The following is a 24446-nucleotide window of genomic DNA, read 5'->3' on the forward strand; positions in this document are numbered from 1 at the left end:
TCCTTTTAAGGAACTTTACATACGAACTCATATCATGTAACGTCATAAATTGTGTCGTCATAAAAAGAACAATAACATACAATTTTTTATAATAATAGTTATGTGAATTACAAAGGAACAGGCGATTTGGAACATTCAGAAAAGTGCACGTCTATGAAAGAAGCCTACTACACAGAGAATATCTGAAGAAAACTCGTCGTAAAAATGCGGTTTCATCTCTGCGGCCCGAGATTTCCGGCATCCATGAGGAAAAGCGTGCTTTTATTGGGACAATATCCGAATTGCTTTTGGACGTGTACCCGGGCCTTAATGTCGGCCTCTGACCCTATTCTCTCTCTTTCTCTCTCGTCTCTCTTCGTCTGTCACATCTGTCCTCCCCCTTTTCCTTGGGGACGCGAGATTGTCAACTCGATTGAATTTTCTACAGTTCTAGATGACGATGCCGAATCATCTCCTGGCGTTTCCACGTCTAGAAGCGAGAATTGACCGTGAAGAATTATCGGATTCTCGATAGCATTCGCACTTTCGTATTATTTGTTTTTTAACCTTGTTATTTTTATTTCTTCGATATTTGATGTGATTTCATTATTCAACAGCAGACAGAAATAACGCAAAATATATTCAGACAAAACAAATCTTAGTAGCTTTTCTGGCGAATTTAAAGATATATATTTCTTTACAAAAATTAAATTTATGCAAATGTTTAGCTATAAAAGTTATTAAACGAGATATTGCATCTCGCAATTGTGTGTGTGTTGAATGAAAATAATATTTATTTTAATAGATATTCAAAGTTAGAAACGTTAAGATATTTATCCAAGAAATGTTACAAAATTGTAATAAGTAATAATTTCTTACAAAATTCAATGTCAAATTTATCTCAGAAAAACTCTAATATTAAAATAATACTTCAAAATTATACAGCTTCGTAATTATTAGTCATTACGTATTTGCGATCTCAAGACATAGTTTTTATTATGTAGATACTTCAAAACTTGTCCTCAAGCCAACAATTAATTTGTATCAAGCAGACAGCAAGAATTAATCGTAATAAATGGCTAAATGGAAACGCGCGTTACTTCCGAAAAGTTTCGTGGAACTCAAATGAGCTTCAAATTGCTTTAACGATTCTAAAGGCTACGTATATGATAACGAAGTGCGCAACCAGAAAGCGCACATGGAGTTTGTGTACATTGACCTAAATTACTTGACCCAGCGCTTCTCGGATGAGCCTCCTCGAACACAAATAGAGTCTGTTTTCTGAGTGCGTGTCTAAGTCACAACTGAGAATATAAAAATCTAATACAAATTTAAGATATTTTTTAATGTCAGAATCACTCTTGTGAAAAAATGTGTTACACACACATATACACAATATTAAATATGAAATTATGTCACAAAAATTATAAACGTTCAAGCTGAAAATTGTCAACTTTCTCGAGTTTCGGACAAATGCAAACTCTATTAAAGAAACTTATATTAATATTTAATATTCTGTATAATATCAAATAAATAAATAGTATTTTTAGGCATAGTAAAATATAGAGTAAATAATGTAATTAATTTTTTTTTATTAATTATGTACACGCTTTTATGATTGACAATTTACTGTGTTACTAAAAATTCGTTTTATTTCACATTGAGAATGGATCATGATAAATATATACGCGTAGTATAAATACGTATGTAAATTTAGAAGCTGTATAACATGATGTTTTAGAAAATATATAATATTACATTATTCGCTCTCGTCCGCGAAACTCGTCCGCGGGGACAGAAAGCAAGCGCCAGGCACCCAGCGCGACCGCTGGATTTTCGCGGCGAGACTCGTAGACTAACGTTCTAACAGACATTTTCTTGGCAGGGCAGTCTGTTCTGTTGGCGAGACGAACAACACTCAGGACTCCACGCCGGGCCTCAGCGAATTTGGGAAAGTGAGTCAACATTTACATTGTACGCGCTCCACTGCGGATTTACCTTTTTCAGTGAACAGGGAAATATCGCGTTTGCAAAAAAAAAAAATGCCCGCGTGTACATACACGCTTCCGAAAGAGTTTCCGTTTTATGACCGCGGACAGAGCTGCGCGACATTCTGCAGAAAAATAATACTGCAGACTTCCGGCCAAGATGCGTCCCAGCATTATTCCGCGAAACGACCGTGCGACAGTTTAGATTATAATTTCGCTATGAACTCTGCGTGTATATATACGTTATAACGCAAATATCGCATTAAACATTTTCATCTTTTTACGGAAATATGATGCTTCTTCAATAAATAGTAATGTCAACATGGAATCAGAGAGAGTATTCCATGTTGTTAAAATATTTGAAGTAATTTAATGTTGTTTCTATATTTGCATCTACATTATTACAAGTGCGCGCGTTCTACAAAATATGAGTGTGGATTTAAGGCTATGAGATATTTATATAATTTTTACCACATACTGGTGTTAATATAAATATCAACATATTTACATTTATAACTGTACGATTTAAAACTCATGGTAATATTCGCTAACAGATTTAAACGCTAAATTTTTTCGATTTAGACCATTTTACAAAAAATACTGTAAAGGAGCACTCTCTAAAAACCTTTAGAGTAAATCTCACTCTGGAAAGTGAAATCTCACTCTTAAAGATTAAAAATTGAGCCACTATTTTTTAAGATTGGCTCAATTTCTGCTCTTTATATTAATAAGTGCACTCCAAAAATTTAGAGCGTATTAACTATAATTCTTACCGTGCTGGTGTTGGTATAACCACCCCTCCCAACACGGTATGAATTTAATATCACAGGTTTTAAATCATAGTGTTAAATCTATACCATGTTTATATCAATTTACTGCCAAATTTACTGCCATGACATTAAACGTACACTCACATTTTTTGTAGAATTGTTATTCAAATGAAAAAAGTTTGGCGCTTAAATCACCTATTAGCGAATGAAATGCATAAATACATAAAATAATGCCCGCAAATTTTTATAACACTTCGCGCCTGTACGTTAAAATTTCCCAACGGCTTATCCTTCTGGAATATCTAAATAAACGAGACGTCACGACGGCACATTACATCAGGGACGTTCCCAATTTTCGTAGCGGGATTTAGATCGTAGCTTCACGATCTCGATGGCTGGAATTATTTTTCCACGACGTAACCGGGGAAATGATCGTCAACGAACGCGCGAGTGATCGCGTCCGACCTACATTCCGTTTATCACTCCCGTCGCTCCGTCGCGTTCATAAAATTATATCCCGACCCACTTTCGCGCGCGTAGAATTCGTCGAGGGATTTCGAGCGTTAACGCATAGGTTCGCTGATCTCGACGAGGCGAATTTCTGCTATTCAGCGTCGCGCGATTATTTTCGTTCAAAAAACCGAAAGAAACGAATCTTCATCGGATAATTTCGCATCAATTGAGTTCTTGTCAAAATTCATAATCCTATGGCAATGGCAGTTTTCGATTAAAAGAACCAAAAAAAAAAAAAGAAAAGGAAGAACTAGTAGTAAACTCGGTAAGAAATAAGGAAGAAATAAACGGACGAGAAAAACGCGTAAGAACGTAAATCATACGAATCACCTCCCGTTATCTCGCATCCCTTGCAACAGCTAAATTTTATATTAATAAATGATACAGGTTTTCCAAAGAAAAATTCTACGCGCAGCGTTAAATGTTCTGCCATTTCTCATTGACGCTCGCCCTCATAAAGTGCTAAATATAGACATTCCATCTATAAATTGACAATTAAAAGTCTGAAATAATTCGCTGTCGTAGTGACGTCTTTCCAAATAACATGATCCAGAATTTTAATCATTTTTATTCATAATATACGATCTAGACTTTTTGCTATCTATATATATTTGACTGCATCACGCGGGAAAGAAACAGTTTTACTGAATTATTTAAGAAATTCGCCAGACACCGATCTAAAAATAATTTCGTTGCACTATCAAAATAATTATGCATAGAACGCTCAAGTTGGTTGCTAAAATGACAAGTGTAATCGTTGTAATTTTAACCACAAGTAGTGAGAAAAAGTTGTAAGAAAATTTGACGCTAATTATTAAAAGCTGCCTGGAATTTTAATATACAGGTACTGTGTAATTTTAAATACTGAAGATGACCGAATAAAAGTCGAAACATCTAATTTGTTATTCTAATAGGATTCGAATGTGATAAAGATTAGTTTCCCAACAACAACTAGCATTGGTTTTTATGCTCCCTTTCTATATTGTTATTGATTTATTCATAAAGCCTTTGTCATTTTATAGAATGTCAAACTTTTTACAACATTGCTCATTATGCTTGAAAGTTCAACAATTATTTTGATGGTTCAACACAAAACTACACATTTTCAAATATGTATCTATAAGCTAAATATTAGTTCAGCAAAATCGTTCTTTCCATATGTAGTCCAAATGTACTGACTGCAACAGTAGATTAACCCATATTTTATAAACGATATAGAGGAGACAAACTAAAGTTAAAAATGATGGGAAACAGTTGGTTAAACCCACATTTTTATAAAACTGCAGTAAGTTCTTCAATTCGTTCTTCACTGCGGGAAATCGAAAAAATAAAACTTAATTAATAAATATCGCCAATTCCTATAACGTTATTTCAGCATACATTCATTGTAACTGACTATCGAAAAACGGTAAATATGGCTTGAGCCATGGTTACAATAAATTATTCGGAAAAAAGAATTTCCTGTACGCGCGATATCAACTGTGCTCTATTTTGTTTGCTACGCAAACGAAAAGTCGCGTTGCCGTGTCTCGATTGTCGCAGCACCACCGCTGGCTATATTGAAACACCCGACGGTACAAAAGTGTTATTGCTACTAGCCTTGGTACCGAGCGTACATTTCACCACGAAATTCCGATAATCTACAAGTCCTGGAAGTAATATCGCCCTCTTCTTCCTCCCCCCCCCCCCCCCCCCCCCAATAATCTATCCTCGTATGTATTAGTTTGGTTTCTGTTTTCCAAGAAGAGATGTATCTCTCCGATTTTACGTTACACTCAGTAAACATAACATCAATGTTATAACTTCACATTCAACAATATAAGTAACACGTACAACATATTACATTTGTAACAGCTCGTTTTGTATATCCGACAAAAAACGTTTCAATCGAAATGAATTTAATATCGCTCTTTTTCTTCGTCTGTAATACCGAAGTTTTTTGTCAGGAACAATAATTCACCTCGTACGCTAGTTTGATTTTCTGTCCAAGGAAGAAAAGTCTTTTCTCTTTCGCGTGTTTGATTTTCTGTTCAAACAAAAGAAATTTCTCCGCATTATACGAGACCCTGTAAACACCAACTGAAAGTAACACAACACCAGTATGTTATGATTTCACACTGAACAATGTAGCTGTTACATATAACATGTGTTATATTATATTTATATTGTTGAGTGTAAAATTATAACATTGATGTTATATCACTTTTAGTTGATGTTTACTGGGGAGTTTCAAAATACAGGCCAAAGAAACTAGCTTTTACAACCATCCGCATAGCAAATAATTTGAAATGTAAATTAATTAAACGGATTGTAAATGAGTGACTCATTACCTCGAAATCTAAGTCTCTCGGAACCGCCTGTTTGTATATCCGGCAATACGTTTCAACCGAAACGAATTTCGCGTGTCGTTTCAAATGGAAACGTCGCGACGCCACAGCTCGTTCGGAAAGACAAATGGAATTATCTGAAAATTCCCCGCGCGTGCTCATGTCTCCTCGTACAGTTCAACCTTCCATAACGTCATGCCGCTGTAAATACCAACATGCATTTCCGACGATGGACAGCATCGTCCATCCTGCATCGCCCCGGTAAAAAGAGTTTGAAATAAATTCGCGTGTGTAGAAACGAATGCGCAATTCGACGAACATTTTTGCTCTTTTACTCTCTTGTTCCTTCGACCTGTTATTTCTATTGAACGACCTATATTTTCCGATCACCAGGTGCGCGAGTACGTATATACAAACGCATCTTGAATCACCGTTAACGCGACGCGGTGATGTATCGTGAAATTATAGCGATAGCTCGCGGCGTTGTATTTGTCACGGTTGCAACATGGCATCGCGGGCTTGATTTTATTGCGGCTTTTCGATGTGACGATTAGTTTCGCCTAGTCCCGCCACGCGCTCGATATTCAGCAACAGGCATCGGATTACACCACGAAAATTCGCCGTTTCGTCCACCGCGCCGCGGGATGCCGACTATGAAACTGGGTTTCCTCCCTTTTAATTTTCGCAAAGGATTGAAATGGATGTCGAATGCGGTAATAATTGCCGCGATGCTATTAATTTGAAAATTTTCGCGATTAAATCTAAATTGATCAAAAAATTTCACGAACATTATTCTGAAGCGCATGAAGTTAGAATTCACGTACGCTAGTTACATACCAAAAAACCATTGAAATAATACTTTTTATTATGATAAAATTTTTGCGATATAATTTTTAACGACTTTATTTTGAGCGAATTGTTGAAATATATCAATTATGCAATTTGTTAATAATATAGTTTATGCGTTAACAATCATATTAACTCTTATTGAAAATATTAGTTTTATTTGATTGATTCATTTTCGGAGCCTAATTTTCTTATTTCAATTTTATTTAATTTTTAGTAATATATTGCAGTTCTTTTTTTTACACACACGGAAAGAACGGCTTCACTGAAGTATCTAAAACTTTAGCTATATACAAAATTATACATATATAGATACAGAATTGAAAATAATTTTATTAGAAACTTTTGTTAGAAAAACTGGTTACTAGAATGTTAAAACTTTTTGCAGTATTATTTGTCGTATTTGAGATTTTTACATAATTATTTTAATGGCTCAGCAAAATTATTTTTAGATCTGTATATAAGTAGCTGAATTTTTAGATACTTCAGCGAAACCGTTCTTTTCGTGTAACCATTTACTCGTCCATTCTACCTGTCCGCGACTTTATTCGCATGTTTTACGATATTTAACACGCGCGAATCGTGCTTTTTCGCTTGTTTCTCGGTTATTAATACTGCTGATAAGAAGCCATTCTCTATTTGCGTAATCGTTTATTTCGCCAAAAACGACGCGTATCAGAGACAGTCTATTCACAAAAACATTGCGCGTCGTTTTCTACGCACGAGACTCGAATCTTTCGCATGAAATCGTGTACGCCGAGAAAAGTGAGCTCTCACCCTTAATGCCGGAAAAACGAGACCATTGTGATTCGTTCTTCCACCCACCTCCCTCCATTTCCTTTTCCATCGACAGGACTGTATTTATCGAAATTTGCTCGCGACGTTTGTAGAAAATACGTATAGGAACATCCGAATAAAAGTCATGATCTCTAAAATTAATGAAAGAACAAAAATAACGAAGAAACGTAATCAGTTCTTTCAATTCTATCCGCTAATTATTTTTAGCAATCCTGTATTTTAAAAGTTAATTAAATGATCCGTTAATTAAAACAACGATATAGGTCAAGCTAAACCCGGAAAATTGAATGAAATTAACGCGCTAATCTATAACACCGGGGGGAACTCGCAACGATCCTCAAAATTAAACCTACTCCGTTGTCAAGATAAGGAAAAGCGATTAACATTTATGGCAGAAGAGGATCGCAAATATACTACCTCTGCGTTCGACCAATCGCCAATACATCCAAGCTTTTTCCCACATGAGGGAATGGTTGCTTGCGTTCTCGGTTAATGTTCGCTAGTCAAAACTTCCTCTGTTTCTCTTGATATTTTTCTCTTACCCTTTTCCTCTATCCTTCCCACGTGTTTTTGCAATAGACGCACTTCATTCCGACATTTCGATCGCACTTTGAAGTTAAAAATATTTACGATACTTTGATTATTCCTACACTTCACTTTCGTTATTAAATATTCTCTTTTTAAAGCATAAGTTTAAAATATACATTTGAAATATATTATACCAAAAATATAACCTGAGAAATAGTGTAGGTATATATATATATATATAATAAATAGAAAGACAAAGTCCTAAAATGTACTGGAAAAAGTCAATTGGAATTATAACAGATTTAATCAAAAAGGTACAAATTGGACACTTATAATTAAATATAGCAATCATTTTAATTGAAATAATCAGAAATTCGATTACGATAATTATAGAATTCTAATTTATACGCGATCAGAATTCATTTTGTTTGTACAATACTAATTCTTGTTAATACATTCAAACATTTTTCTCAGTGCAGCATTTTTATTATATACTTACATCATCTATTTATTTATCCATCCTATTTTTCATCTAAATTTGAAATTTTTTTTATAAATCAGAATTCTAATTCATATAATCAAAATTTGTTTTGTTGTTCTTATTGACTTATACACATCCAAAACATTTTCGGCTTGTATCTTTTTTACCTATTTTATTTACCTATTTTTATCCACAATACTTTCATCTAAATATGCAATTAATGTCTTGTGATTCTATCGATTCAGTTTTATCCTTTTATCTGCTTTATAAAATAGCCACATTAGTTTATAGAAACGAAAATGAATTTTAAAGCATTTTATTATATTTCCCCCGCAGGCAGTTGTCAGGGAATTGAACAGGCTGGGCATGCTGGTCGATCTCTCGCATGTCTCGACAAGAACGATGAGGGCGGCTCTGCAGACGACGAGGGCGCCGGTGATCTTCTCGCACAGCGCTGCCAGAGCGCTGTGCAATTCCACCAGAAACGTGCCGGACGACGTGCTCAGAAATCTGGTGAGTTCTTTGCGTCGTATAAACACGTATACCCCAAATGCAATCGGATTGCGCTTTAAAAACAGAGTGGAAAAGAAATACGGTAAACGGATCAGTTCAATTATTCCGTCGTTGCTGATATTCCGCACTTTCCGCGAAAAATAGGTAGCGAGCAAAACGGAGCGCGCTCTGTCACGAGAAAAAAAAAAAAAAAGCGATACGTCGATTGCAGTATATGTAGTACAGACGGATTTATTTATTTATTTATTCAGGTTCTCTCTTGCTACCACGCGCGTGTCGGTCAGTTAGAAAACACTGCAAAGTACGAGCGCTCGTGTACAGAAAACGAATGAGATATTTCTTTACTACACCGCGGTTTACAAGAGACGGATAGAGAAAATCAAAGCGGGCACTCGCGAAAATGTAAACCGGCGCGTATGAAAGTTGCTGGCTACCACAGCTACTACCTTTGTTCGACCATACCAAGATTATTTGATTTTGGGTTAGCACATACATGCCACGGACCAACCTGGTCGTACTAAAGCTCAGTTGTGGTGTGGTTTAGTATTGGTGAGCGACAACTGCCCGGCGGAATTACGATACGTGTAATATTTGAGGAGCAGCGAGTAATAAAATATCCGCAGCTACGCTGTAAACATGGTCATGAACATTATTGATTTCACGCGGCAATGCAGAATAGTCTCGTCAAAAATTTATTTTAATCTTGTAATTAATTACAACTTCGATGTGAAACTATAATATAATTAAAAAGGCAGCGATATTAAAGCATTATCGTGGAAAATGTACATAGAAAAAAATGATTTTGTTAAAATATCTAAAAATTTAGCTTAGACATAGATCTGAAAATAATTTTGGATCATCAAAATAATTACGTAGGAAGTTAAAACTCGATGATAATATCACAACAAATTTTAGTAACTAATTTAAGTCTTATTATATAATTATTTTGACGACCCAAAAAAGTTATTTTCAAATTTGCAGCTAAATTTTTACATTGAAAAAAATTATATTGTATCAACTGCATTATTTTAATTATAAACAATTTTTTTAATTTAATAACACTAATTAACGAAAAAGTAAGTATGTCACATTCTTGTTTTGATAAAATGTTATTTGTTTTATTAATACTATTATTAATTTAACAAAATTATTTTTTCAATTCAAATAATATTATTGATATAATATTTTTTTCCAATGTATAGATATTTCAATAAAATCATTCTTTCCATGTATAGGTACAAATCTGAAAATAATTTTATTGGACCAACATAAAATAACTATGTAGAAAACTCAAGCGTGATAAAAATGCTACATAAATTGTTGTTATTCTAGCAATTAACTTGAGCGTTCTATATAATTATTTCGATAATCCAATTATTCTCAGATCCGAATGTAGCTATTTAAATATTATAGGTTACTTCAGTAAAATTGTTTATACTGTGTGTGTAAAGATATAATAAAGTATATAATGATAATAAAAATATGATAGAATTCGAATATAATAAAATGATATGAATATGATAGAATATATGAATTCGAATATATGCGTGATAGAATTTCAATATAGTAGAATTCGAGAAAAAATCAAGCATACACTACGAAAATAAATAGCTGCCGACAATCGCTTTTTATATATTGCAGCCGTTCGAGTACATGTAAAAGGAAATAAAAAAATGCGAAAGCAAAAAAGAAGGTGTGCCCGCAGTGCTGGGTGATTAAACGCAAGTTTTATCGACAGATCCGATATCTGGAAGTGAGATGCGTAACGTCGAAATTAAATTCGTAGCGTACAAGCGAAGTGAGGCCAGCCGTGTGCAAATCGAACGCAATACGAGAGTAGTTTGCAATCCGCAAAGTTGTAAAACGTACGCATGGATTGCATTGGTAGAAACGTGCAAGAACATCGGGATCTATATTATCAAACACAAAGTAACATCGAGAACGCGCAAATTGTTCGAGTTCGTGTAACGAGATAATCGCAAACTATTCGTAATCGACGAAGGAACGAGAACTCGAGATATATATCTATTATGTCAAAACGATTTCGAGCGACGGAAACAACGCGCCAGAATAGCACGAGTGTGTTAGAAGTTCAAGGCTTAATCCACGTTATTATCGATAATTCTGTTCACAGTGCTCACACCCACCATCGCCAATTGGCGTTAATTCAATCGCGGCATTAATCTCGCCCTTTGAACCGCAGCACCAAAATTTTTCCTCGCTCATTAAATTCGCGAGGAGCATAAACGCGGTACGATAATTGACGTTTCAATAGTGTAACAGTTGGCCGAGGATTTAAACGTTCATTAAAATTTCATCCCATTCTCGTACCGCATGTCCGTCGATTAACGATTGATGAACCGACAATGAGCTCAAGGAGCTCTAAGTCAACGAAATTGAATTCAATTTATTGCTGATTAATTTGACACTTCGAAATTTTCTCAAAAGAATGTACGATGCAAATTTAATTTATCAAAATGCATCACTAATTATATTACTTTGTTCATCGATGGTTATAAAATACATTTTCAACTTACAAAGCAGTGCACGCGAAGTATTGTTAACCCATCTTCGAAAAACAAAATGATTACTGATTAATTAATCGAAATTTTCCTTGATGTCTTCAAGTCACTCTAACATCGTCATGTCCACAAACTTCATTCTCTTCTCTCTCCATGGGCGATCGATATTCCCTTAATTATATCCGCAGAACGAGAGGATGAGTAACAGCGATCTAAGCCGAATGGCTTGTCCGCTAACGTGTTATTAACCGCGTTGTCCTGCTACCCTAATTAACATTGCATAGAGTTTAAGCAAGGATACGTATCAAATAAACAACTGCGTGTTTCTTGAACCAATATCCCTGACAGTTTTCACGTTCAGTTGATTAGAAAAAAAAAACCAATGTAATTAATGAAGAAATTAGTATTAATTAAATTATTCTATATTGTATTATTACTTTTTTGCAATACTTATTGTAATAATTCTCGTAATTTAATTTTCATTATTAACTGCTAATTTTCTGTATCGTTAACTTCTTTGATGCAATTATATCATATTATTACATGTAAATCTTTAAACGTATAAATTTTATAATTACAATAATCTAGGTGAACAAATTTTTTAAATTAATAAAATATTTAATTTATCTTTATGTCAATGTTTTTGTATCATGGGATTCTAAAGAGTGACCGTTTTAAACAACCAGCTACCATTTTCTCGCGTATAAATTTCACGAGTGGGATAATGTGTATTACAACTTTATTGCAAATAACTGCACAATGTATTTTCGTGTCACACGTTTAAAGATCGAAAGAAATACGATAGCACAGTGTGTATGACATTAATGCATCTGTTCACAGGCTAAGAATGGCGGAGTGGCGATGGTCCCTTTTTATACCTACTTCATAACATGCAACAGCACCGCTACTATAAAAGACGTTATTGGTACGTGCAACGCTATACGCGAAACTGTGCTAAGCTGCACCCCGGGAATAAATTATACCGTATCAATATTGCATGTGACAGACGCGTAATTACTGTACACGTTATATTTTACGTCACTTTGACACATTTTCCGTTGTAAATTTAATTTTCGGAATCATGCTCTTAAAAAGACATAAAATTACAACCAAATAAATGCATCCGTTATTTCTCAAATGAAGAAACAAACATGTATCTTAATATTGCAAGAATCCTGCAATTCATCTTGCTTAGCCATTTTTTAAGTAGGATGTATATTTACTTCTACTTTAGCGCTCGCGTAAATATTTAAAAAGATCCGTTGCGTGTGTATGCACGTTCTGACAATAATAAAACGTTTTATCTTACCTATATATGCATGTATGACGCGATCTCATGAGCACGTTACCTCATAATCATGTTATTCCCCAATCACATTTTATTCCCACAGGCAAAAGCGCATGCATTTATATTAAAATATTTCATATTAAAATATTTTGTGACGTGCTGGTACCAGGACAAAATGATCAAGGCCCAATATATTGTTTCAGCACACATCAATCATATTCGAAAGGTGGCTGGAATCGATCACGTTGGGATCGGAGCGGGTTTCGACGGGATAAATTTGTAATTATTCTTTCACAATATCTATTTTCGCACGTAGGAGCACTCAGAGGCAACCCGTACATGGCGCTTTGTTGTAAAAGTAATTTGGTATGGTAGCGCTTGCGATTAATTTCGTCGAAAACTACAATCCGTAATAAATCTGAAACTCGACGTAAATATGTATTTAACCTACAGAGAGTTCCACTTTTACGCTCGAAGATAATTGCTTCGCTTGTTTTTAGAAGCGCGTGAGTCCCGGGAGGTTAATTTTATGGAGGGGAGGCACAAGAAACAATGCCCAAGGAACTGCTTTTGTTCCGCAGTCATGAAACTTTCACAAAGTGCCTATCATGGTTCTTGTAATAATGTAATGCATAGTAAAATATATCGTTGCTGACGCAACTTCTTTTTTCTTCGTCATAATAATTTTTTCAAAATTTATTTCGGTTTAACAGTAGACTGCGCATACCTGTGAATATCACTATCAGTTCAGAAAGAATAAAACGACTTAAATCATATCCCTCTTACTAAAATATCGAATTGAAGAAAGATGTTGATATATTAAATTCTCTCTAACTGAGCTAAATAACGTTTGTAAAATCACTAATATATCATCCAAATAGATCGTAAATTTTAATAATTTTATGATTAAACTTATATCATGTATGCTCGAATAAATATGTTTCACAATAAACTAGCTAATTGTAAAATTTATTTTTATTGTACAGTATTTTCTATTTTCGAATTCAATACTTATTCATAACAACAATCAAACTGTTCAGACCTAATGTGGAATCACAAAAGCTTGCGTATCTACAATAATGCGTGGGACACACGTCAATTGCGAGTACAATACTGTAGCAGAAGTGAAAGTATTGAAGACCAGTTTTATGACACTAAATATACCAACTCAGATTGACTAAAAATATAATTCATATCTTTTTCAAAACAAACGATTCAATCGTTATTCAGTTTATTGTTACAATGCTCGTTTAAGAACTGAACATAACGCATCAAGCACTGCGAACTTATCGCTCTCTGAGTGTTACCTCGAATCAACTAAGTTAAGAAGATCGTTAGACCCTCACGAGATTTGTCTCTTTTGCAGTACTCCTACGGGTTTAGAGGATGTCTCGAGGTATCCGCAACTATTGGCCACCTTGTTAGAGGATCCTACATGGACGGAGGATGACATCAAAAAACTAGCTGGCCTCAACTTATTGAGGGTATTTGCAAAAGTCGAACAGGTATGGCAATGTTCTTTTCTAATCGGTTACACGATGCCGTTTTTGTTTTTCTTTTTTTTACGATCATTATTTACAATGGCTGTAAACAAAAAGCTTTTCAGCTGCTAAAACAAAACATCCTACACGACCGTGACTAAGTAATTCCGGATATCTGACTACGATTAATTGCGCGCGCTCGTTGAATATATTTATCAGCGCTCTTGGATGGTTATTAAAGTTTTAACACTCTTTGTTAGGTGCACACGCGCGCGCGCTAAGCTAATTGAGTGCGTTATAACTATGGCGTTGCTCCTGTTTTCACAAGTTCATTGTTGAAATTATTTTCACGCTCGCAATAAAGAAAATGCTACATGACATAAAAAAAGTAACAAGAAAAACAAAAACCAGCTTTTTCAGACAAATTAAATAGTTGTATACAATGAAAGATAGAAACATTAATAGACAATGAAATATTATAGTGATTAAATAACGCACGAATATTTCTGCAGAAAAATTTACAGATGTTACGTAATTTTCTTCTAATTTAGTTTTGATTTTTTCCGGCGGAAAGAATGATTTTATTAAAGTATCTAAAAGTTTAGGTAGATATTGATTCGAAAAATTTCATTACATTATTAAAATAATCATGCAAAAAATTCCAACATGATCAGCAATGCTATAAAAAGTTTTGCATTGGTAAATTAAAATAAAGTTAATAAAATCGATCAAACTTTCTCTCTCTCTCTCTCTCTCTCTCTCTCTCTCTCTCTCTCTCTCTCTCTCTCTGAATTAATTTTTAAATGATTGAAGCATAACTGACAGCGACGATACGAATGAGAATTTTATAAACTTTATTTCAATGTATCAATTTTTTCTTAAGTGCCATCCATTATTATGATAATTTTCGATTTCCATGAACAAAAATAAGATGCAGAAATAAAACGATCTTCGATCGCAAAAAAGTTGAACTCTTCTTTTCTAAGACAAATTCGAACATCATACAAATTGTTTTGATAATTTTAAACCAACAAAATATTTTTAAGTCTGTTTAGCTAAATTCTTAATTCTAAATTCTTCAACAAAATTGTTTTGTCCATGTAAAAAGAAATTCTAAAAATGGTATCAAACGCAGATCGATTTTATTCTCTATTTCTTATCTGGCTGCAGTGAGCAATCATTATCTCTTCCGATAATAGGTTCGTGACGAGTGGCACAGAGCAGCGGTGTTACCTGTGGAGAAGATCAGTCCACCAGACAACTCGGCCTGCGTTTACGGCGCATCCTGATCCTCTTTAAGGACAATTGTGCCGGGATTTCTCGACTTTGCGCGATCGCCGAAGATCCTGAGGGTATCGCGGTATTACTGGAGCCTGTAAGGACGCGTGCTCCGAATCGTCAAAGGATCCGTACCGTAGAAAAGCTTCACGGATATCTCTAATGGAAACGACCGACCAATCTACACCGAAAGAACTGCCGACTTCTACTTCAGGGACTCCGTCGCGCCTTAACGAGAGACGAAGATTCAGCACGGGAATGCGACCGGTCCTTTGAAATTAATGGCGTTGAGGATTCTTCGGAGACACCTTTAGGAGGTGACGAGCCCGTTCACCTGCGACTCCGTTTGAAAGACCTCAAACGCTGTTAACGACAGTAAATTGCGATCGTATTTGAGAAATAATTATCCGCCTCTTACAAGCACCACTTATTTTTGCGATATCAGATGAATTAGTAATCTCATAATGTTAAAGAAAGATTAATGACTGTTTTTAACTCAGTATTTCTTCCACGCTTGTAAATTATTCGGCATAATTTCGCTATCATTTGTCAGGCATTTCCGTCCAGACTTCAAACTTGGCTTAATAACACTTATTTATTTATTTCGCAATTTGCATCACTAACACGTTCAAGTACATACATTAAAATTACATATGCTATGCTATATATTTTACTTTGAAATAAATAATAATAAATACAGAAAATGTGAAAGTTTAAAAGTTTAAATCATGATTTCATAATTTCGCTTCATAAATTGCAATTTTTAATTTATCGAGATAAATTCGCAAAAATATTTATTATACGTGCAATTTATTTAAATTATTTTGTTAGTCGCAAAAACGATCAAAAGGATTCTCAAAAAAAATTGTTAAAAGAAATGGGAGGTCTATTCTCAGTGTACATTTAGTACCAACTATGGTTGGCTGTTTCTCATATCATGTCTCCAGCACATGCAAGCATGATCTATTAAATTAATCAAATTTAGAACCAGGCAGCCATATTTAGCGTTAAATGTGCAGAAATATGAACAAATTGCATGTGACAATTATACGTGATTAATCTTATAATATTTCTTGCGTTTAAAAAAAAAGCCGAAGTAGTTTGATTGGAGTACACAATTATCATCTCAGGCGTTGCATTTATATCGTTCTTTAATCTTCGACCAAAGAACGATCGTAAATGGCATCACTGTCACACACCAAAGAAATAAGCCATACTTTTTATAATTTTTAAATGAATTAATGATATTGTACTATATTAAAAATATCCTGTGCGTTTTAAAAAATATTTGAATTCAATCTCACGTCATACGAGAACCATAAAAATTAATAGAGTTTTATATACTGTTTGTACATTTTCCGTCGACTTATTTTTATTCTTATATAATTAGATACAATATCACCAAAAAAATCTTTTCCATCAAAACTTGCATTTTTTTTCTTTTTACATTGATTTTATTATTAAAAGTAAAAACTTTTCTAAATTCTTCAAGGAATTGATATCTATGAATTCTCTCTTTGAGCATTTTCACTTAGTTAGTCGTTCCATAATGAAGAGAAAAATAGCTGAATAAAAAAGTCTTTTCTTTTCTTGATTTATAACATTAAATATATAAATAAGCATTAAATAAAAGCTTTCAAAGTTCACTTAAGATTCACTTAAGGTTAAATGTAGACTAAGATTTCGTTACTTGTTTGTACTTTTCAAAGGTAATATATACGAAAGATTACTCATATCCAATCGCTTATGTAATTGAGAAATTATTAATATTTCGATAGTTTTTAAGATGATGACTCCAAATTTGTCAATGAATTCGCCACCAATGGTGTTTGCCAGTGTAATTTTGAAACGCCCTATACATGAATATCGAATCAGACAAGTGCGCTTATAATGTGCGAATATAACGAAATCTCCAAAGAGAGAATTTTGAGAATGCGAGAGAGATATTAAATTTCTACGATTCTAACGATTAATTAAAAGCTTCGCAAATAGCTCGCATGCATCACTAATAAAAAAGAAAAGAACTTCTTAATTGATAGCAACGCAACGAAGCAAATTTTCTTGTTAATCGCGTATTCCATTTTAATCTTTCAAAATTTGACTTGCTACTTTCTATAAAATACAAACTTAAGCTTCCGGAACTGAATGGATCTATATTAAACTCACTCAGTAATAAATCTCTTTGTCGAAAAAGTCAAACAGTTCAATTCTCTTTATGTTATATCTGAAAATTTGAACTATTCGTATTAAAATAGTATTTTAAGGAGAACTTAATATTCATTCCTTTTTATACAAATTATATTATTTTCGTTCTTCGAAATTAATTATAGTGCCATTTAATTAACATAAATTAGATGGGTCTTGCAAACCCAGCGTTAGTAATTATGATTTTGGTCTCAGTTCCGGAAAATTAACAATCTTGTCCAGATTCACACGCTATCGATAAAAGCACAATGCTTCTGAAATCGCATCGCCAAAGAATATCGGTTATTCTTGAAATCTACTTTGACATACTGCTTAAGAATACATAATTAATGCTTCGTTGCCGATATTAATTCACTGCCACTCTTATATTGGATTTTACGAACACCTTAACACATCTGTGACATTCTCAGTTTTGAAAACGTACGCAAAGATGTAACAATGTTGAGTTAAAAATTCGATTGATAAAAGGGTTGTCACAAACTCCTCGTTCTAAAATTCCATGACTTTCCGTGATTTTTAATATTTCTGTTTTGCATCCTGATTTGAAAACCGTTAAATATTTTGTTGCGAGAGTAATTTAACAAAGCAATGCAAATTACTATTAATATTGCTGACACTGCTTGCATTTAATTGTTAAATTAGTTGTATTCCAAAACTACGTAGGTGTGATGTACGCATGTTAAACTTCTTTAGAACCAAGAATTTTTATTTTTCAGAAAATTTTGAAAAATTTCTTGATTTCCCTCACTGTTTTTAATTTTCCTGATATTACCCTGATTTTTAGTGGCAACCCTTGATGATTCAACAACAATTTTTTATGACTTGCGATCGATACATTTCTCATATATCCGCATAGACAAGTTTCTCAAAGCGTAATAGATTGGCTATTATGCTACTTCGCACAATTTTGCTCGAGTTCCACCGCTGTATTTACTGCTCCGATTGCACGAACCGTCGTCCTGAATCGTCCTATAGCCACAAGTGCTTTGAGAACAAAACGTTAATTTAACAAATCACTTGCAACGCGTAACGCGACCTATACTCTTCGGAAGCTATTGCTATTATACAAGCCGCTCGTTTTGAAAATGGCGTATAACAGTTTTAAGAAGTAGAACCTGTAGAGACAGATTGCACGAATTTATAGTCCAGAATTTAGAGTGCATCACAAACTTGGACTTACGCCACTTTCAAAATAAATGTACGACCAAGAACTCCTGGATGCGTCGCGGATAGTTTCGTGACTTCTCTCAGGGCTGTGATATTTTCCGCGGGCCTCGTGAAACATTTCGTGCTTCCATCTAAAAAAAAAAAAATCGGGGCGTGTCGCAGAAGGGAGAAAATGTATCGAAGAAAGTCGCATTGCTGCGATTCGAAGACGTGGGTACGTTACGCTCGACAATTCATTAAAACGATATAATAGTCGGTTTAGCTACACGACAGAGTGCTCCTTGACAGAAAAGATAGGTACTTCGTAAGAGATATTTCAGAAATGTATTCAGAGAGAAAGCCCCGAGAAGACGAGAAGGTTTACCGAAACTTTTGGTATAATATAAATATAATTTATAATTTCATACCTCTTGTTACAAATCACACATAGTCTTGTAAACGCTTTTATAGTTATTCAGAAAATTTATAGTAAAGTAACAAACATTATCTACAGCTCAATCGACCGTCATACCGCTTTAATCGAACGAACCGCGAGACACATCGCGAGAAGAAAAGTATTACGTCGATGCGCCGAGATTTTCCAATTACGACTTTGTTAATATCGTATTAAATGATAGCAGTATTGGGAAGGATAGATAGAGAGCGAGGACGATAAGAAGCATAACGTAGTCTAGCGTGGACTGTACATCTACGAGAAAATTTTTCAATACGTACTAAACACACTGTATTGACGCGAAAGTACATTCGCGTACACACATTTGTGAGAACAATCGAGATGCCTTCGACAACTCGCGGCGCTGCTCCACGAGCTACGGGATTTTCGTCCGCACAAACTGTCAAAGAACTAGACTCTTGACAAAGAACATGCTTTTGCAATGCAAAAAGAAAACATGAGTTTAATGAACTTAATCGTTAATTAAAAATATATCGTTGGCTATATGTCCCCCGCGACAACATTCGAAACTCGATTCAGTAAGAAAGGCGAATTCCTTGTTTTCCCTCAAAATAAAGCTATCAGCATGCATTCATCCCGAGAGATCTAGCAAATACAATGAAAATTGTCAAAATACAAAAAAAAAGAAGAAATTTACGATTAATTGCGATAACCATATTAGAGAGTGAGGCACAGCTCCCTTTTACATAAATTTTAGCAGCAATAACGCAAGTAACCGCCAAATAGTCTACTGTTAAGTAGCATAAACGACCAATAGGAGGATACGTATAATTTCTAATTCGAGTAAGTCTAACGAGTACGTAATTACGGCACTTTGCTCAATACCACCGATTAGGACGTCAGGAAGACACACACATACCGTTCTTTCCGTAGCGTTTCCGTAATGTAAACCTTCGTAATTTTAACTACGTTTAGATGAACAAACGCCCGACCGTGTCACGGTTATTCTTTATAAATAATTTATAGATCTTCCCTCTGCGCGAGGTAAATATTGCACATCGACTCAAGAGTCGAAGGGAAATATGGATAATTATTTTGAGTGTGTATGAGTGAGCAACACGTGTGAGCGAGACGAGAAAGGAGACATATTGTCAAAAAAAAAAAAAAAAAAAACCCGGAATAATTTCGAGCGTTTCGAGAAGGTGAACGCGAAAATTGTATCCAAAAAATGTCAATTATTTATGTAGGCAAAATGGAATTTATCGATACGCCCGTGCCTCGTATCGTTCGGACAATCTCATGTAATTCTCATGTTTAGTTTGTCTCAAAGTAACGTTTCATCTTACGTTCAAGATCACGTCACATTTTTTGCGACATGGAAAAATCCAATAAAAAAAGATATGTATGCATAGATGAATGTAAACGTTCTTTTCTCGAACAGCTCGACCATTATTCTCCCGATAGATCAACGTGTTCATTTTGTAATATCTAACGAGTAGGGCAATCAACTACGTATGCGAAATAGAATTCATTTTTTCTAAGATGACGTAACTGAGGAAAAATCGGAGAGAAAGGCAAGAGGAAAAGATAATAGCGAGAAAAGAAAGAGACCTTAGTTATATAAACCCGTATATATCATAAAAACACACAACTGCCTAGAAACTCAGATTAATAATATATATATTATACTTATTACATTATATACAATTAACTAAAAAAAATGACATGTCTAAGCGCACAACAACGAGCGAATTTGGTTAAATGAGAAACGTGTAAGTAGAATATATCCAACCGTGACCGAAGCGTACAGACATAGTGTTCCAAAACCAGTGGAACATATTTCAATAACAGCTGTGATTGAATTACAAGTGAAAATTATCGAAAAGCTTCAAGATGACAGACAGAGAATAAAATAGTACACATAGAAAAATACATACTGTGCGCAAATAATAATTACTTGTTACAAGTAATTGAAAAGTTCATATAACAGCAAGTCTATCATAAGTTCATCGCAAACATTTTTAGTGTGTGTGAAAATATATTCTAAATCTTTTACAAAATTAGTAAGTCCAATACTTTAATCAAAACTGTAAAATTAATACAAATTCGATTTGCCTATTATATAAAATCGTTTCTTCGATTAATTTTATAATATTCTTATAAAAAAAAAATTAATTCTTGTTTTCAGTATATATATTACTGAGTTTTTCTAAAATTTATAATATAAATATTATATTTGAAGATTTTTTTACAAAAAAAAGAATTCTTTGTTAAAAATAATCGTTGCTTAATAGAAAGAAAGTAAATTAAGTAATTATACTTTCCTTAGCAACAGAATATTTTTCTGTGTGTATTATTTAAAATTTAGGACAGTTTTTACTTTGATAAAGAGTTTGAATTGCCGCAATCTTTGCGGGAATCGAAGAAATCGTGAAGGTCTTCCGTAAGATTCTCCCTAAAGAAATATCAAGTCTGCGTGATTGTGTAAACAAGATCGTCATCGAAATACGTACTGGTAGTTTCGAAATGTACCGTACAGAAAGGTAGAAGGGACGAGTCAGTTCGCTACTGTACTCGAGAGACCATAATGCGGCACGTTTCTGACCGTAGCTACGATTTTTCACTTCGTCTGGTGAGAATAATGCACTCCCGACCACTTACCGCGAAACAAGTTTTGCGGTCGAACGTCGATACATCGAGCAATGCGAGCAAGGACAAACGTTTCGACCGGTTTCTAGCCGATACCCGGCCAGTTTTATCTCGGGCGAAGTAGCTAGTTTTGAAAAGTTAAACGCGTCCCGCGAGGTTCCTGCACTGCGCTCCTCGGCGCGTCAATAATGCAAGCGCAAGAAAAATCAGTTTCCACGACGCTAGCTCGTCAAACACATCTTTTTTTATTTTTTACAGAGATCCGCTGGCACCGTAGAGGCTTCTCTTTCACTTCTAGATCATCCTGACTCTGATTCGACTAAAATAGTAATTTCAATTTCGCGAAGATATATCTTTTATTGATTCTCGACTTCTCAAGGAGACTCGAGGTGAAGTGATGTCGATCGTTATAGACGTAAACGAGTCGAATCGATGTCGGGTAAGTCGTGCAAGTTGGCCCAAAAGGGGACGATAGCTGTAAATTTCCGCGGTGAACTTCGACGGAGGTACGACGTGAAACTTTCGCCCGCTCGCATTTTCGATTTATCGCTTTGTCGAACGCTCGAGATGAATCCTAGAAAAAGAAGTAATAGTCGCGAGTTAGAGCACTTTAGAAACACTGTTCTGAAGGGCATCGCCATTTATATCGCGAGAACTCGGGAATGAAAAGCGGAATGGGAGGCGTTAAAGAGAAATTTCATTATCAACAAATACAAGTACAATCAGCAGGATGCCTCGAGCTGTTCGATGACTATGTACAGCGTGTAAAAGTTTTTAGAAAAATTTAATTACGTGACGGGATGAGAAGAAGAACGAAAGAACGAGAGAGTGTATATATGTATTTGTATGTATGTGAGAAAGAGGAAAGTGACAAAGCAAGAGCGAGAGGAATTTGCGAGAAAAATATATTCCAATGATTAATGGCATGGCTAGATGTTAAAGACGCTATGAAAATGATAAAAGAGACGATAGAGAAAGTTTTAATAAATTAATTCTTAACGCTATAAAAAAAAAGGACAAGAGACACTATTGATACATCTACTATCTAAGGAAAATAGTATATATTATATATACATATATGATAATATACACACATTAACACAATCAGAGAAAGAAAGGGGGAGAGAGAGAAAGAGAGAGAGAGGAAGAATATTAAAGTGAAAAATTGAGAAACAAAAACACATGTACATGACATCCTATGAACGTAATTATAAATATATATTGATATGTGCGTAATTACATTAATATCTACGAAAATTAGGCATCGATGTACTTGCGGACGTAAAATGTGCATGAGATTAACTCACTTGCTATTATCTATATGAGAACAGATATATGGTATATTCATAGGATATCCCAAAATGCTATCGCCATTTTTTTCATTTATGAATTGTCTAATTAATTTTCAGTCCATTTTCTTTTAATCCTTTTATAGATATACTTTAGAATATCAGATAGGCTATGTATTTTAGTTCTGTTATTCATATAAATTAGGATTGTTAAAATAATACAGGTTGAAAAAAGCAAAGAGTTTTCATTAAGTAATAAGAAAATTTAGTTTGAGCTGCTTATATAATTTGAGGAATACCCCCTGACACCTCGACGTTTTCATTAAAAAATGTTAAAATCCAAATTAATCAAAGAATTCTTAGAGAACAAATTTGGCGATAGTTCTGGAATATTCTATATGCAACAAAAGAAAGAGAGAGGAAAAAGTATGAATGTATGTAAAAGAATTTATGCATGAAGAAACTCGTGCAAGAGAATGCAAAGAGAATAGGAATTAATTAATCGAGAATTTTTTAAAGAAAATCGAGCCGCATTTTTCGAGCGCACGCTCGTCGGCTTCGACGAACTTAGGAAAATATTTATAAATGATACATTCACTTGAGAGAAGTTTTAGTTAGTGAAAGTGAGAAAGGTAGACTTAGATCGTGTATAAACTAATTTTAGGAGTTTTGGTTGGTTTGATGTTAGAATTGACCCGGGGAAACGTCGAGTCGAGTCGATCGTCGTAGAAGCGCGTGAACTACGGCAATAAAATCGAATCACATCACTAATGAGGTCCGCGTGTAATTAAGGTTAGACTCTTATCGCGACGGCAGTTTGTAAAACGATTTTCCCTTAAACATTACGCGCTGGCTTGTTGAAGTGTATAGCGTAATTCGCCCTTCGCGATTAAGCGGCTTTACATTAATTAGACGCGCTTGCTCTGCTATATGAAACTCAATTTTATGATACTGTATAAGCCATTGTAGCTAATGAATCGGTAACATTTCTACTCGATTTCTTATTATTAATAGACGATTGTTGAATTTTTAGCATATACGTGTATAAGTAAAGAAGTAAAGAAGGTTGTTACAAGTAAAAAGAAAAGTAAACGTTTAAAAAAATAATATATTTAAAAGAGACATCTTCCCAAAAGTGAAGTTTGCAAATATCATGGATTACACGCCATTTTACGGCGTATAAGCCAAGTTATTAATTTATTAAGATAATTTTGCAAACTTCGGCCGGATAAATGCGAGAAGTGATAATCCGCGACCTCGATGAAAAAGAGATTCGATTTTACGTGTCGATTATTAAAAAAAAAATTGTTACTTCGCGCAACGAGGCGAGTTTCGCGTAGAGCGAACAAAGACGATCGCAACGGCGACGATTTTATCTACGTTAATCTAGAAGACATTGCTGGAACAATGATTTGTACGCCTTCTATGAA

At 34.5% G+C, this 24446-nt stretch overlaps 1 protein-coding gene across 1 annotated transcript in view; it reads left to right on the forward strand.

Annotated features, from left to right (window-relative positions):
- LOC108771392 (dipeptidase 1) overlaps positions 1-15323 on the forward strand; it is a 119289-nt gene extending 103966 nt beyond the window's left edge. The window contains exons 7-12 of the mRNA XM_018536665.1: positions 1865-1934; positions 8567-8743; positions 12106-12190; positions 12757-12832; positions 13920-14058; positions 15234-15323. Of these exons, the coding sequence (XP_018392167.1) occupies positions 1865-1934; positions 8567-8743; positions 12106-12190; positions 12757-12832; positions 13920-14058; positions 15234-15323 (637 nt within the window). The remainder of the gene's footprint in view (positions 1-1864; positions 1935-8566; positions 8744-12105; positions 12191-12756; positions 12833-13919; positions 14059-15233) is intronic.
- Positions 15324-24446: the final 9123 nt, after the last annotated feature.

The sequence above is a fragment of the Cyphomyrmex costatus genome, unplaced genomic scaffold, assembly GCF_001594065.2.
Source record: "Cyphomyrmex costatus isolate MS0001 unplaced genomic scaffold, Ccosl1.0 scaffold158, whole genome shotgun sequence".
NCBI lineage: Eukaryota > Metazoa > Arthropoda > Insecta > Hymenoptera > Formicidae > Cyphomyrmex > Cyphomyrmex costatus.